The 14,407-nt window shown below is 44.5% G+C and overlaps 1 protein-coding gene across 1 annotated transcript in view; it reads right to left on the bottom strand.

Annotated features, from left to right (window-relative positions):
• Positions 1-14,407, bottom strand: part of tns1b (tensin 1b) — a 322,987-nt gene that overhangs the window by 106,563 nt on the left and 202,017 nt on the right. The window contains 4 exon segments of the mRNA XM_083777327.1: positions 830-952; positions 1,892-1,942; positions 4,084-4,255; positions 12,731-12,780. Coding sequence (XP_083633453.1) covers positions 830-952; positions 1,892-1,942; positions 4,084-4,255; positions 12,731-12,780 — 396 coding nt within the window.

Here is a 14,407-nt window from a genome sequence, read left to right as displayed (position 1 = left end):
GAGTTTCCCTGGTTGGACGTAGCGCGTGGAAGGAACACGTTATTCCAACCAATAACCTTTCCCCTCCATCAGGCGCCCCGGCTGGCCAGGGGGAGGCAGTTTAGTTGTTCTATATTGTCTGAATCAACTTTGTTTGCGTTCATGCTACAATGTAAGTCAATGAGGAGCATGAATGTCAATTTCTCCAAAACCAATAAGGAGCATTGTTAAGGTTGAGTTATGTTCCACGTTGTAAGTAAATAAACCACTAAAAACAGTGCGGAACCCTCTCCTGGAAAGGGTCTGTTGTCAACGCGTGGAAATCCGAAGCCGCCCGCCATATACTACTTCCTTAGTGACCACCGCAAACTTCCAGCTCCGCGCACACACACACACACACGCCTGTCCTCAAACATTACTCATCTCGGGGAGAGAGAGAGAGCGAAAATAGCAGTGGTCTCCATGGCGACACTCTTGTTTGTGGCCTCTCTATGGGGCTGTTTGGCTACGTGGGTTGGAGAGGTCTGAGCTCCTGTTATTATTACATGATGTGTTGCAATCAGGGGACACCCCGGGGTTAAGAAAAAAAAAACTCTGCCGAATAATATCGGACAATATTATGTTTGTTTTCCCGGCTTGTTTTTGTCTAGCGTGCTTAGGGTTTCTTTTGGACAACGTGACGCAACAGGTGTGTTTCGGCCACAGGTGTGTTTCGGCAATGGCAGGGGGGAATTTATTTGTTACAGTTGAGCATATCAAAGTAAATCACGTACATTGGACTGAAGAGTGGGGAGACATGCACGCACGTCGTCGCATGCACACACATGCATGACAGACAGAGCGCTCTCACCTTGTTGTGTATGACCACCACATTGTGGCTGTCTGCACTCAGCCACGTGTCCATGGCCTTGCAGATGCTGCATATCTTGTCCAGGGCAGGAGCATGGTGGTCGGGCCAACCAAAGTCTAACACCTGAAAGAGAGGAAAGGGAGGGTGGAGATGGACATATTGTTTCTGAGAGTTCACGGAAGTGCCACACACGCCAGTCCTTTTGTTTCGCGCCGACCAACGTTGGTGGTTGTATATTTCTCTGCCTCCTCAGTGTAGACTACATTGACACTTCAGCTACATTTTTGAGGCCACTTTGTTGTTTCTACATGTCTTTAGAGCACGGTTTCTCAAAGTGGGTCTATTATCAAATAATATTTGGAATTCATCAATATCAGTTTATACTTAGACCCTCTAGAGTCTAGACTTAGTGAAACAGTCCCGAAATGTACTATAGGCTACTCTGCGTTCTATTTCAATCTACACCAATCTCTTGAATGTTCCTCCCAGAATAGGGATGCCGGGGTCATTCAAGTGGTTACTTCAAGTATAAAGTTAATAGTTCAACTACCCAATCTACATCAACACGTTTTGAGCTTGATGAAAAGATCGGCTATTTGAACTATTTTAAAAGGTTTTTCAAAATAGTAAAACATGGCAAATAAGTTTAGGGATAAGGGGTAAGGGGTGGCGCATCAACAGAACAGGACCAACATTGGTTCCCAAACTTTTTAGCGCATTACCAAAAGCCATTTAGCGCATTCTCCGGTACCCAAACTAGTGAAAATAGCCGATCTGCAAGCTTGCGACGCGTTCTGAGCTTGTAGATCGGCTTGTGGATTTTCACTACTTCTTAAACATTCACTTTTTAATTCATGGAATCATTGAATTTTGTTTTCCGTGCATTGTTTTTTTTTATATATTTTGTTTTTTTTACAGAAAATTGTCATCTGTAATCCACGTAACTGGAGAACTGTTCGCCCCACTGACTTCAAATTTGAAAAGAAATGTGCCCGCAACTCCGCACTCCGCACCCCCAGCCAGTGTTTGGGAAACAGTGTACTACAGTATAGTGAGTCTTACCTTTGGATTGTGCTGGTTGATGTCGTAACGTTGCTCACTGAGGTTGAACAGCTGGGAAGTGAAACATTTCAGATATCGTAAACATGTCTGTCTGCTCATTTGGAGAAGAACAACAACAATAAGCACATTCAGGCAAACCTGAACATCAGAGCGTCCATTATTGTCTCTGATAATTGCTGGTGTTCCGAACAAGACGCTACCGCAAGAGTTATTCACAGAACAATGAGTGTCTTCTACTCTGCACATGCTGTAAGGCTTCGGAAGCAGCGCTGTTTCTTAATATTTTATCATATCGTTGACGTGAATATTCATAGCCACAAAAAAACTAATTGATGCTATTGCCTCCGGAGTTCACAGTCAGCAGTCATGTGAGTCCATACAAATTTTAAAATAGCATATTATACTCCTTTTCGGTCTTTGGAGTTGTTTGCTGAGGATACCATCCATGATTAGGCATTCTAGCATGCCCCTATACTCCGCTGTTTCAGTCGAAATGTTTGCAAATGTTTGCAATTAAAATAAATCACAACTTATAGTGAATCTATTGGAAGTATTGGAAGTAATACAGTGCTGAACGAGTGTATATTCATCACTTAGCATTGAAATGAAGAACAAAGACGACTAAAATGAAAAGCACATTACAGTCCACTCAAAAAATGTTATGCAACTGCAAAATCAAAGTCAATGACAGATGACGTAATTCTCCCTCAGACACAATGTCTTTGACTTTGTGCAGCCAAAGGACTTCATCTGCATCACACCATGCAATATTTGGTCTGGGGTGGAAACCTCAATTACGTCATCATAACTGTTACTTTTCATTTCATACGATTCAAATTCAAAAGGAGCAGATCTAAAATGTTTTTTTTAAACTATAACGAAACTACATTTTATAACTTAATCTAACTAAAATCATGGGATTTTAGTTAGATTAAGTTAGTTTTGTAAAAAAAAAAACAGTTGAAGCTGCACTACTGTATGTAACTTTCCCATTCTACCCTGGACTTGAACCCGGGTTTCTTGCTCAAGTGCTGACATGTTTACCACTGAGCTAATAGAGCCCGCCCGCCTGACTGCAAGTGGAGACACTGCATTCTGTCAAACCAGAAACAGCAGGTCCGAGGTCCAAGGTCATGTCAAAGCAGACAGATTTAAAGGTCTCAATAGGAGTCAAAATACAACTGTTATTGTATTTAGTCTACCTCTCTATACCATACTAAAATTTAAAAATAAACATGCTAAATATAATAATGCAGCTTTTTTTTTTAAGATATTTTTTGCGGCTTACGCCTTTTATTGATTTTTGAAGGGACAGACAGTAGGCTGACAGGAAACGGGAGAGAGATCGGGGGATGACATGCAGTAAAGGCCGTGTCGGGTCCGGGAGTCGAACCCGCGGCACACTGCGACTGGATTACCAGTCCGGTGCCCAGACCGTTACGCTACGGCCTGGGCCAATAATGCAGCTTTAACTAAAATGTTTATTTTTTATTTTTTATGGAGGGACAGGACATGGGGAGAGAGATGGGGGGGGGGTGACATGCAGCAAGGGCCGTCGGGATCGGGAGCCGAACCCGCGGCACACTGCCAGACTGGATTACCAGCCAAGGTGCCTGGACCACTGAGCCACGACCCAGGCCAACTAAAAATGTTTTTAATTGATACATGTAGGCCTATTTATTTTAGTTCCCGTTATTTTAGTTTCCGTTATTTGACGGTTAACTTTAATATCGTCTTTCGGAAAGCTCATAATTATCTCCAAAACTGTTACTTTTCTGGATTCACATTTAGAAACATCAAAAGTAGCAGATTGAAACTTTTGTGTGACGCAGTAGTATGATCAAGTGGGGCGTTAATTTAGAAGAAAAAAAGTCATAACTGCCAGGTGCAGAAAGCTCTCGTTTATGAACATCTACAATCTACATTATAATCCACAGCCTCTGCCTCAGCTCACTGCTTCACGGTGCGGTGTTCAGAGTATGGCTTTTATGCCATTCAGACTATGGGATTTATGGCTTTAAGTCTCCCATTGGCTTAGAGGCAGCCTATAGAGACGAGGCAGCCAATCATGAATAGTGGACGTAGGCCAGGATGCTTCTCAAGCATCTGGCAAAAAAACCACAAACAGTTAAAATATGGAGATACGAGGTTCCTGCCCTGACAGCAACGATACGACCCTGCCGGCAACCCACCAGGTAATTGTGTCCATGTTTGGAGCGCAGCATGGAGGCCACCTCTCGCACGTTGCTGGAGTAGCTCTGCTCCTCCACGCAGCTGGGGAAGGACACGGAGATGATCCTCTCGGTGATGTACACCAGGTCCACCTCGTAGCTCTCCTCCAGGGCCTGCAGCAGACTCATGCTCCTACACACACACACACACACACACACACACACACACACACACACACACACACACACACACACACACACACACACACACACACACAAACACACTTACTTACAATTACAATTACATGCATATTTTGGACATTGGAAAACACAGGGCCTATTACTTGCTGGAGCTAAAACTGACATGTGTTTTAGGGCTGGGCGATTAACTGAAAATATAACAAAACCCGGAACAACTTAACAGTAGTTAATCGAATAATCAACAAGCAAGTTTTTATCAACAGATCAACGTCATAACGTTGATCTACAATATAAGCCACTAAATGTATTAGTCTGATTCTCCACTTATACGATACGTCCTTTATTGTACTTCATTATACAACGGTGGCGTGCAAAATCAGTGCAACTAGCCTACTAGACAATCTATAAGCTCAACACAAACATTAACAAACAAATCGTCCATTAATCATAATCAGTCATACTTCCCAGCCCTGCAGTGTTTTGCTATAGTGGCCCAATTAAAGCCTCCTTTTCAATGAGTGTATTAATATAGCACAGAGTGAGCAACGGGGAGTAGAACGAGGAGCAGGATGAAGAGCTTTGCGAGACCACAAAGCTAACGGAGGTCCAATTAAAGAATAAAGGGAGAACCATTGCATTACAACTGGTATTACAAGAACTACAGCCTCCTTCCACTATTGGTTCCCGTTCCAAGTGTCAAACTGTGAGTCATGTTTCCCAGCATGATTGAGGCCATGTGGCCGCTGGGCTTTTTTCTTCTTCTTCTTCTTCTTTTTTTTTAAATGGTTAATAAGGGGAGCACCATGTTTTTGGAAATTGCGCTGCGATGGGCCTTTTATAGCGCTTGCGTGTGAATGCGAGGCACTTTTCCCTGCCTATACCTAAAGCCAGGGCTGGACCGGGCCAAAAATTCACCCTGACATTTGGCTCAGAGTGGGCCACCACAACCAGCACGCAGGTAGCAGATACTCTACCTCCCCGCTGCATCAAGGCAACAAACAAGTGCTAATACCACCACTTTCCTTGAAAAACAACCCTCCATGTTCTGATAATTACCGTAATGATCTTAAGACGGGGGGAAAAAAATGCTCAGTGTATCAAGTGTCAGTCCAGGCCTGCCGAAAACTAAAACATTTTCAACTCGGGCGAGCAACCAGTGGACATGAGTCCTGATATGTTGATCCTTCCTCATCCATCCTTCCTTTTCACTGTCTCCGTTTTGACTGATACCTGTCCATTTAAACTCTAGACGGGCCTTTGTGCAGCCACTCCCGGAAGCCCGCCCGGCAGCCCGCCGGGCACGAACTAGAGTTCTCAACAGGTCGGAAATTAAGCCCTCATCGAACCCTGTACACTCAAGACACTGCCACCACTGCCACCCTTTGATCTCCATATATGGAGCTGACCTGCTCTGACATTCCATATGTTAATCTGACTTCATCACACCCTGTACACTAAAGACACGCTCCATATATGGCCAGTCACGCAAGGGCGAGGTCGCGTCTCGCCCCCAGGCACTAAAATATCTAATAAAAATTGCCAAAATAATCTCTATGCATTTCCGACTACTTTCAAAACGCTGAAGTGGGGCAACTCAAACAGAAAGGGTTTTAGTTCTTTAAATGTCTCATACAGCTGAAAATAAACTCAAATTACAGCTTCAAACCCTTGGCCATTGTGCCATCCAGCATAAAAGCATGCAGCCAAAACATCAAACAAAATGCTGCCTAAACACTGCAGAAGGAACTCACTTTGTTTGCCGCTCTGATAAATATCCTCAGTTATGCTATCCGATAAATAAAGAAGACCTTCTCTTTCGAGCCATGGTGGAATAAATATCCTAATATGGAGAAGTCTAGGGCACCGTATCACTATGGTCGTGACGTCGCGTCTCACGCAGGGCGCGACAAACATTAAACCCTGGAGCGGCTCGACTTTGCCTCTGAAATGTCAGCTCCTGTCTGTTGCTCTAAACACAAGTCACGTTGTTTCGCTTGGGCCCGGCTGCGAGGGAAAACAGAGTGAAGAGGGATTGATTTGGTAGATAAACAAACCAGATTATGAAAATATCCCAGCATTCCAGAGGAGTGTGGTGTGCGCTCTTTGCAGACCAAATAAAATATTTTGGTCACTGGTGGGGAATGAAGTGGAATGGGAGGTATATAGGCACGTGAAGCGCCTTGAGGTGAGCGGCTGACCACATTGCTTTACCCATTCTAGCTTCAGCCTGTCTGGGTTCACACGAGCACCAGGTGCCAAGAGGAAACCGTATGGATTAAAGAAAGAAATGGGAAAAGAGAGCGATGGCAGGGAGGAGGGTTCGGGGTGGTTGACGCGTCATTATGTGCGTCATTTACTAACAGAGATTTTTCACAGAAACATGTCACGAAGCCTTCCTGATCTCCCTCGTTAAGTATTTAGCACTGTGAGGACAATGAAGAAGAAGAAGAAGCAGCCCATTTTTGGCCTCTCCAATTATGATCAGATTGTGATCAAGTCTAAACAGCAAAAAAAACAACAACAGAACAATGGAAACATGGAAACATGAACAGTGTTTTTTTCCCCAAATCAGATTTGAACTACAAATAAAGTAAAATCTGATTTCTAAATAATGTCTCAGTCTGCTCTCTATGACAACACGTCACATTGGGATGACTTGTAAACTAGATTGAATGGCAGATTATGTACACGGTTACTGTAAATAAGAGCATAATAGGATACTTCTGGATTTGTGACTGATGGCGTGTCGTGGGTATGTATGGCTTCTTACGCGCTCCGAGTCAGCGGCCGTTACAAAAGGCAGCTGAAGGTATAATAGAGTTAAGTGTGCGGGTTTCATTTCGTTAACCGTGTGTGCCAGCATGGACAGCTGTAAACTCCTGGCTAACTCAAGAGTTGGCACACAGAGACGCCTAAACGGAAAACACGCTCGCAATTAACATTATTACCTTCAGCTGCGTTTAACTGTCTAAATGGACACGGCGAAAAGGATCCATTGAGTCCCGAAACCGAGCATAGTTTTCAGCGCATCGTAGAGAGGATTACAAGTGGTTCTCAAAGAGCGGCACAGGGATCATCTGGGTTCCAAATGGACGTTTGCAGGTCTGCGACTCTGAGAGTGTACAAATGGGTCCTAGAACGTAAGACAAAAGAAACGAGGAAGAGGAAAGCGAGGGAAGAGGAGCGTGAATGAAACAGGGGCGTCTCGACTCTCGGCCTACAGCATATTTCCCACATGTGTCGACTGTGAGTAGCCCATGAGAAGATTGCTCATGTCTGGGACTGGGAATCACCCCAGCTTTACTGTACAAATAACCTGCGCCGTACTGTACATCTGGGCCCACTCAAAACACGCTTACTGGAACTTATTAATCACTGACAATATAGGGAGAAATTGATATCTCACACATGCTATCTGTATTCTAACCCACAGTAAACATATTCATTTTTTTGGGGGGGTTTTCGCCTGGATGAATAAGCATTGTTATGCTGGATGGGTACGGGTGTTTTAGTAGGTTGCACAAAAAAACTGTTGCCTGGGATTCACCTTGAAGTTATGCTGAAACTTGGGTTGGGAGGAACCTGAAGTAGCGATTCCGTTCAATCTCATTGCATGAAGTAACAGGTCTCTCAAAATCACACTTGTATGATGTATGTGTATGAGCTCAATATCATTTACAACAGCAGATTCCAATGTCGTCTCGGTCGGGTGGAAACTATTACTTTTCAGGATTCAAATTCAAAAATAGCAAAATCAACAACAAGCCCATCGACAGGCTCAAAATGTGTCGCTTCATGCCACGTTTTGAGCTTACGAGACTTTTGATGCTTTTTTGTGACACTTGGACATTCATTTACGAGTTAAAACTTGGAGCTAAGAGGTATATGCCGGACAGGCAGCACAATGATATATTAAAATGAGTCCTGGTACTTATTTCTGGGAAAGTGAAAAAAATGGCTGTATTCATGCTGTGTTACCCTCGGCAGAAGTTCTGTATTGCAAGAAAAATCAATCCGTCACCGATATCATGAGCGCCACCGCCAGCAGGTTAAGTAGGCAGACCAAAAAATAGCACACAGTACCAGGACTTGTTCCTTTTATAGCTCTCTCTCTCTCTCTCTCTCCCTATCGATCTCTCTCTCTCTCTCTCTATCTCTCTCTCTCTCTCTCTCTCTCTCTCTCTCTCTCTCTCTCTCTCTATCTCTCTCTCCCTCTGAATTCTCTCTATCACTTTCTTCTACCCTCGTTTTTCCTTCTCTGTCTCTCACTTTCTGTCTCCATCATTATCTTGCCCCATCTTCTCCACCTCCCTCTCTCTCTCTCTCTCTATCGATCTCTCTCTCTCTCCCTATCGATCTCTCTCTCTCTCTCTCTCTCTCTCCCTCTGAATTCTCTCTATCACTTTCTTCTACCCTCGTCTTTCCTTCTCTGTCTCTCACTTTCTGTCTCCATCATTATCTTGCCCCATCTTCTCCACCTCTCTCTCTCTCCCCCTCCCCCTCTCTCTCTCCCCCTCCCCCTCCCCCTCCCCCTCCCCCTCCCCCTCCCTCTCCCTCTCTCTCTCTCTCTCTCTCTCTCTCTCTCTCTCTCTCTCTCTCTCTCTCTCTCTCTCTCTCTCTCTCTCTCTCTGCGTGTGATATAGTCGCGTGGTTTGGTCTGACTCCAGATCCACCAGCATGTGCTGATTGAGCGACGGAGCGGAGCGGAGCCAACCTGCTTTGTGCTGATTGGTCGACGGAGCGGAGCGGAGCCAACCTGCTTCCCATCAGTCAGACAGATGGAGCGATTGGGCTCGTCCGTGGCACTCCAGACGAGTGGCCGACCGACGGCACGTTATCGCCACACGCTCAATTACTCCCCCGCGGCGATAGCGCTTTCATGCGTTTGGACGAACCCCAAACGGGCGAAGCGGACTAACTATAGGGGAACGATGGCTGCTGTTTGTCAAACCACTGCCACGATGATTGAGTCTGATCTTAAATTAAGTGCGTGGGCCCCGTTTCTCCCCAGCAGATTTAAACGATGGCATTTGTCCATTTTAACCAAATGTTTATTTGTTAACTTGGTTCACACACACCAGAGAAGGCATATGTGGTCTGGAGCGGGCACAAACAATGAAGCTAACTCATATGTCCAAATTAATGTCCTGATCATCTATATCAACTATGAAAACCTGCATTTCCCGCTCGTTTGTTCGTTGCGTCACCCATGCCTCCATATATGGTCACGCCTTGTGACATTGCCTCGTGACATCACGCCTGCATATATGGTCATGCCTCATGACATCACGCTTCCATATAATGGTCACGCCTCGTGACATCACGCCCCATATATGGTCACGCCTCGTGACATCACTTGACATCATGGAGACCCTTAGATCTCCATCCACCAGATGGTTGTCATTATGTGAGTCACACTTGCAAATGAACCAAGTTGGTATAACATGGATCTCCATATATGGAGCTGACTCGCATCACCTGGATCTCCATATAATGAAGAAATATAATAATAATAATAATATTGTTACTCTTAGTCTTCTGTACTCAAGGTTACCTAACACCGGTACTTTTAGCTCAGGTCAATTTCATTACACAATCATCAAGAGTGAGAGAGAATAGATATAATGAAGTTAAGTATAATATGTCTTATTTAGCCAGATAGATATAGAAACACACGTAAACACATTAGGTGGCATTATACAGTAAAATCCTTAGTTGTTCGTTTAACTCCGAAGAGAGTAAAAATGGAACCAAACAGACTCCCGTTTGGTTCCATTTTGCACTGGACAGAGTTACATTTCACAGTGTAGTGTCCCTTTAAATCAGATTAGACCGTGGTGGAAGGTAACAGTAAATTTACTTAAATAGTGTTAAGAACAATTTAGAGGAATTTGTACTTACTTTCCACTACATCTCAGAGGCAAAATATATATAAAAAGATATTGTACTTTTCCTCCACTATTTGTAAAACTGTAGTCACTAGTTACTTTGTAGATTTTGTTTATTATTACAAACCGTGCATTAACCACTTCAGCCCTATACATTTTGGCCATTTGACAATAGCCGATCTACAAGCTCACAATGCGTCGTGATGCGAGATCAAGCATGTTAACTCCACTTACATCAGCTATGAAAGCCGAGAGGCGCATTCTGTTACGGTGCGGTATGAAGTCATACGAACACGTGATATATCCAAACGTTGTGCTCGGCACAATCTAAACATGCCTTCTTCATTGCAAGCTGTAGCCTGCATTGAATAAATTGCTTCTGCTATATACTGCACTGTATGTGTATGGGACTATGTTGTAATGCAGCTGGGAGCACGAGCCTGTGATATTGGATTTAGCCGTTATGGTGGTGGGAAGGAAAGTTTGATACAAACTACACATACTGTATAGACTTGGAAATGTGTCATGCACACCGTCAAGTCCCAAGAGTTAGCTGAACTCTGAGGAGTGTACAAATGTAACCAAAATGGTCCATTAACACTGATAATTACCGTATACTGTATATGATAACCTGCTGTATATGAGTGAGTGTCACTGAGACCGGCTCCGTGGCGTTGTGGTTAGAGTATGTCCACCCTGAGATTGGGAGGTTGGAGTTCAATCCCCGGCCCGATTCACACCAAAGACTAAAGATGGTGCCGAGTGCCCCCCTGCTTGGCACCCAGCATCGAGGAATGGACTGGTGGTCCATGGTGCTAGTCTGTCCCTGGTGCCCCCCTGCTTGGCACCCAGCATCAAGGAATGGACTGGTGGTCCATGGTGCTAGTCTGTCCCTGGTGCCCCCCTGCTTGGCACCCAGCATCGAGGAATGGACTGGTGGTCCATGGTGCTAGTCTGTCCCTGGTGCCCCCCCTGCTTGGCACCCAGCATCAAGGAATGGACTGGTGGTCCATGGTGCTAGTCTGTCCCTGGTGCCTCCCTGCTTGGCACCCAGCATCGAGGAATGGACTGGTGGTCCATGGTGCTAGTCTGTCTCTGGTGCCCCCCTGCTTGGCACCCAGCATTAAGGAATGGACTGGTGGTCCATGGTGCTAGTCTGTCCCTGCGACATACTAGCACCATGTCCGGGGGGGTGTACTTGTACATCAAGCTGCCTCACCCTAGGGAAACAGGAGATAGGCCCCTGACCTTATGGGCCACATAGCTTCTGGAAGCGTTGGTTCCCAGGGCTACTTGGGAATGTTAACTGCAGTGATTGGGAAGTTCAGTTATTTGATTGAAATCCTTGCCTAGGGAAAAGGAAGCTTTACATCAACATTAGCACAGATGTTTAAGATGCACAAATTAACTTTTGTGACGTCTCAGTTCAAGTTCAACTGAATCAATTGAACATGTGTGATTCTCCGGAGGTAATGTGCGACACACAATGTCTTCTTCTCATACAAAGCAGCATGGAGTCTGGTTCTACAGCAGGCCTACAATACAGACTCAATGCTCAAATGAGCAGATATCATATTACCTCTAGAGCTGGGACTCGATTAAAAAAATTAATCTAATTAATCAGAGGCTTTGCGATTAATTAATCTAGATTAATCGCATTTTAATCGCATTTCATTATTTGACCCGAGAACAGTGAGAAAGATTTTTTTTCAAATGGATTTTGGTATACTAGTGAATCAATGAATAGTGAATACATAAGTTTAAGCAATAAAACATTGTTTTTGTAGTAATAGGGGTAATAATTCTTTATTGAATAATTGCACACAACTGTGCTGTAATCCACGCTACCATCGGATAGCCTTTTAAATCCTATTTCCAATCCACGGGGACAAGCAAAGTGATCTCAGCGGCTTCCCCCAGTCTGGTGAACTGTCTGCGGTGTCTGGTGGTGTTATTGTCTGAAGAGGAAACGGACACTTGGTGCGCAGGTCTGTCTGAAAACTGTCCAGTGACAACGTTCCGCGGTGAAAAAAATTGTGCGATTAAAATGCGTTAATTTCTTTAAAGCATTAATTTTTCTGTAGTTAATTAATCGCAATTAATCGCAATTAGTCCCGGCCCTAATTACCTCATAACTTTTTTGGTATATTCAAATACCTCTCTCTGAACACCTCTTTCTCTGCAAAACAGCACTGAAAGGCTTGCTATACTTATTAACAGGAAATGGGGGAAAAAAATGTTTTCTGTACTCGTTTCATCTTCTTCCTAAGCTCTGCTTTTTGGGTGGAGACACAAAGGGGCTTTGTTCCTGAAATAGACCACCAAACAGGGACCAATAGACCAAATTAATCCTGAAGAACTTGCATTTATCAGAAAATAATTATGCGCTTAATGTCCTGCTGTCCCGTGTTCTATGAGGGGGGGGGGGGGGGGGGGGCAGGGAGGCGGTGAGGGGAGAGGAGAGGAGAGGAGAGGAGAGGAGAGGAGAGGAGAGGAGAGGAGAGGAGAGGAGAGGAGAGGAGAGGAGAGGAGAGGAGAGGAGAGGAGAGGAGAGGAGAGGAGAGGAGAGGAGAGCCTACCTCGAAGGCCTGCGTCGGGACTCCATGCTCTTGGAGGATTTTGTTGAACCCTGAAAGAAGAAAATAAATCAGAAAACATAATCAAACCCTTTAATCCCTTTATCAAACCCTTTATCAAACCCTTTAATCAGTATACATCTAAAAAACAACACAATACAACAAAACAAAACAAAACATTCCTTTCAAGACGTTGATCAGATGTCTGGACAAAAGACAACAAACATTTTGGTTTCATATAGCAGTGGTTCTCAGAGTGGGTTAAGGCCACAGGAGTCGTATGCGAGGGGGGGAGGGGGACGTTCCAGGGGGGTACAGGCTCACGTGATGCGCTGTGAGCTTGTGCATCTGCTATTTTTTTGAAATCTTTAATAATACAGATTTATTTTTATTTTTTAACACAAATCTTCTCTTCTGGGGGGATCCCTGGCACAGATATTTGGGGGTCCTCGACTCCTTCACACAAACAAGTTGGAGGACCCCTGTCATAGAGCAGTGAGAAGAACCTGGTGATCCAATGGTACATTCTGTTACAGGCAATGGTTGAATTGTAGAGCGCTTTGTATCAAACCATTACTTTACTGGATGTTCCTGGTTCTATTTCTATTCTATTCATCAGCTTTTTTGTTAGGGTTTTCGCAGCGTTTTGCAGATCTGAAAGTAGTAGGCAATCACTATAGCTGTCAGCCTGTCACCAACACCCCACTACATCCCACTAGACAGCTGCGGAAAACGGATACAACCGACCCCAGTTCGAAAAAACTGTAAATGGACGAAATATTCCTACCCCGGAATTTGCTCCAATATTCAGCCTGAAAAAAAACCCACCAGTGTGCAAACACCTTCAGTGTCTCCTAACCAAAGGGCATCAAAGTGATAAGTCAACAGATAATTCACACCAAAATGGACCCTTAATGTGTCCTTTTGGTAACACTGCCACACTCGAGAGTTAAATGACCGGCATGGGGATTTTGTAGTGCACTCAATGTAAACAGGACGGTGTTAAGTCAGTGCCATGTTGTATCTGCACACGAGGAACTGTTTGACAGAACACCTTTAAACCCTCTACACAGTCAAATCACCAGTGTTAATGTATCCAGTTGTAACTCAGACAGAACCACATGTGGGTCCATTTGGTTCCGTTTGTACACTCTCCGGGTTGAATTACCACTCGGGAGTTGACTGTGTAGCACCTTTTAAACACAGACGAGGTCCTTTGCAGAGGAAGTGTTGCTGAAGATGATTGACTGTGTTCTGTTTGGGTATGCCCCCCCCTCCCCCTCAGCCCCTCTCCTGACACTCTCCAGGAGAGGTCAAAGGTCGTGTGGACTCCCTCACTCCCCTGAGGTGTGTGGGTCACATGAGCAGTGAGCACAGGAGGAGAGCTGGTAACCATCAGTACCCATTAGATCACTCCCACTGGTCAACAGCCAGGGTCAAGAACACTGCTCTCTCTCTCTCTCTCTCTCTCTCTCTCTCGTGGCCATTATTAAGACAAATAAAGAAGATTATATTTGACCGCATCTGCAGGGGTCATCATCTCCATGGTGGCTTGTGGTGGATAATTATTCTTTTGCCACGGACATACAAAATGAGAGGACACTCAATGATACACATGAGATTTGACATTCACTAATTGGGTATTATGATCAAAATAAGAACATTACCCGTATAATGGCG

The sequence above is a fragment of the Protomyctophum parallelum genome, assembly GCF_964188405.1.
Source record: "Protomyctophum parallelum genome assembly, chromosome: 11".
In the NCBI taxonomy this organism is placed as follows: Eukaryota; Metazoa; Chordata; class Actinopteri; order Myctophiformes; family Myctophidae; genus Protomyctophum; species Protomyctophum parallelum.
This window is presented reverse-complemented; position numbering and strand designations above follow the sequence as displayed.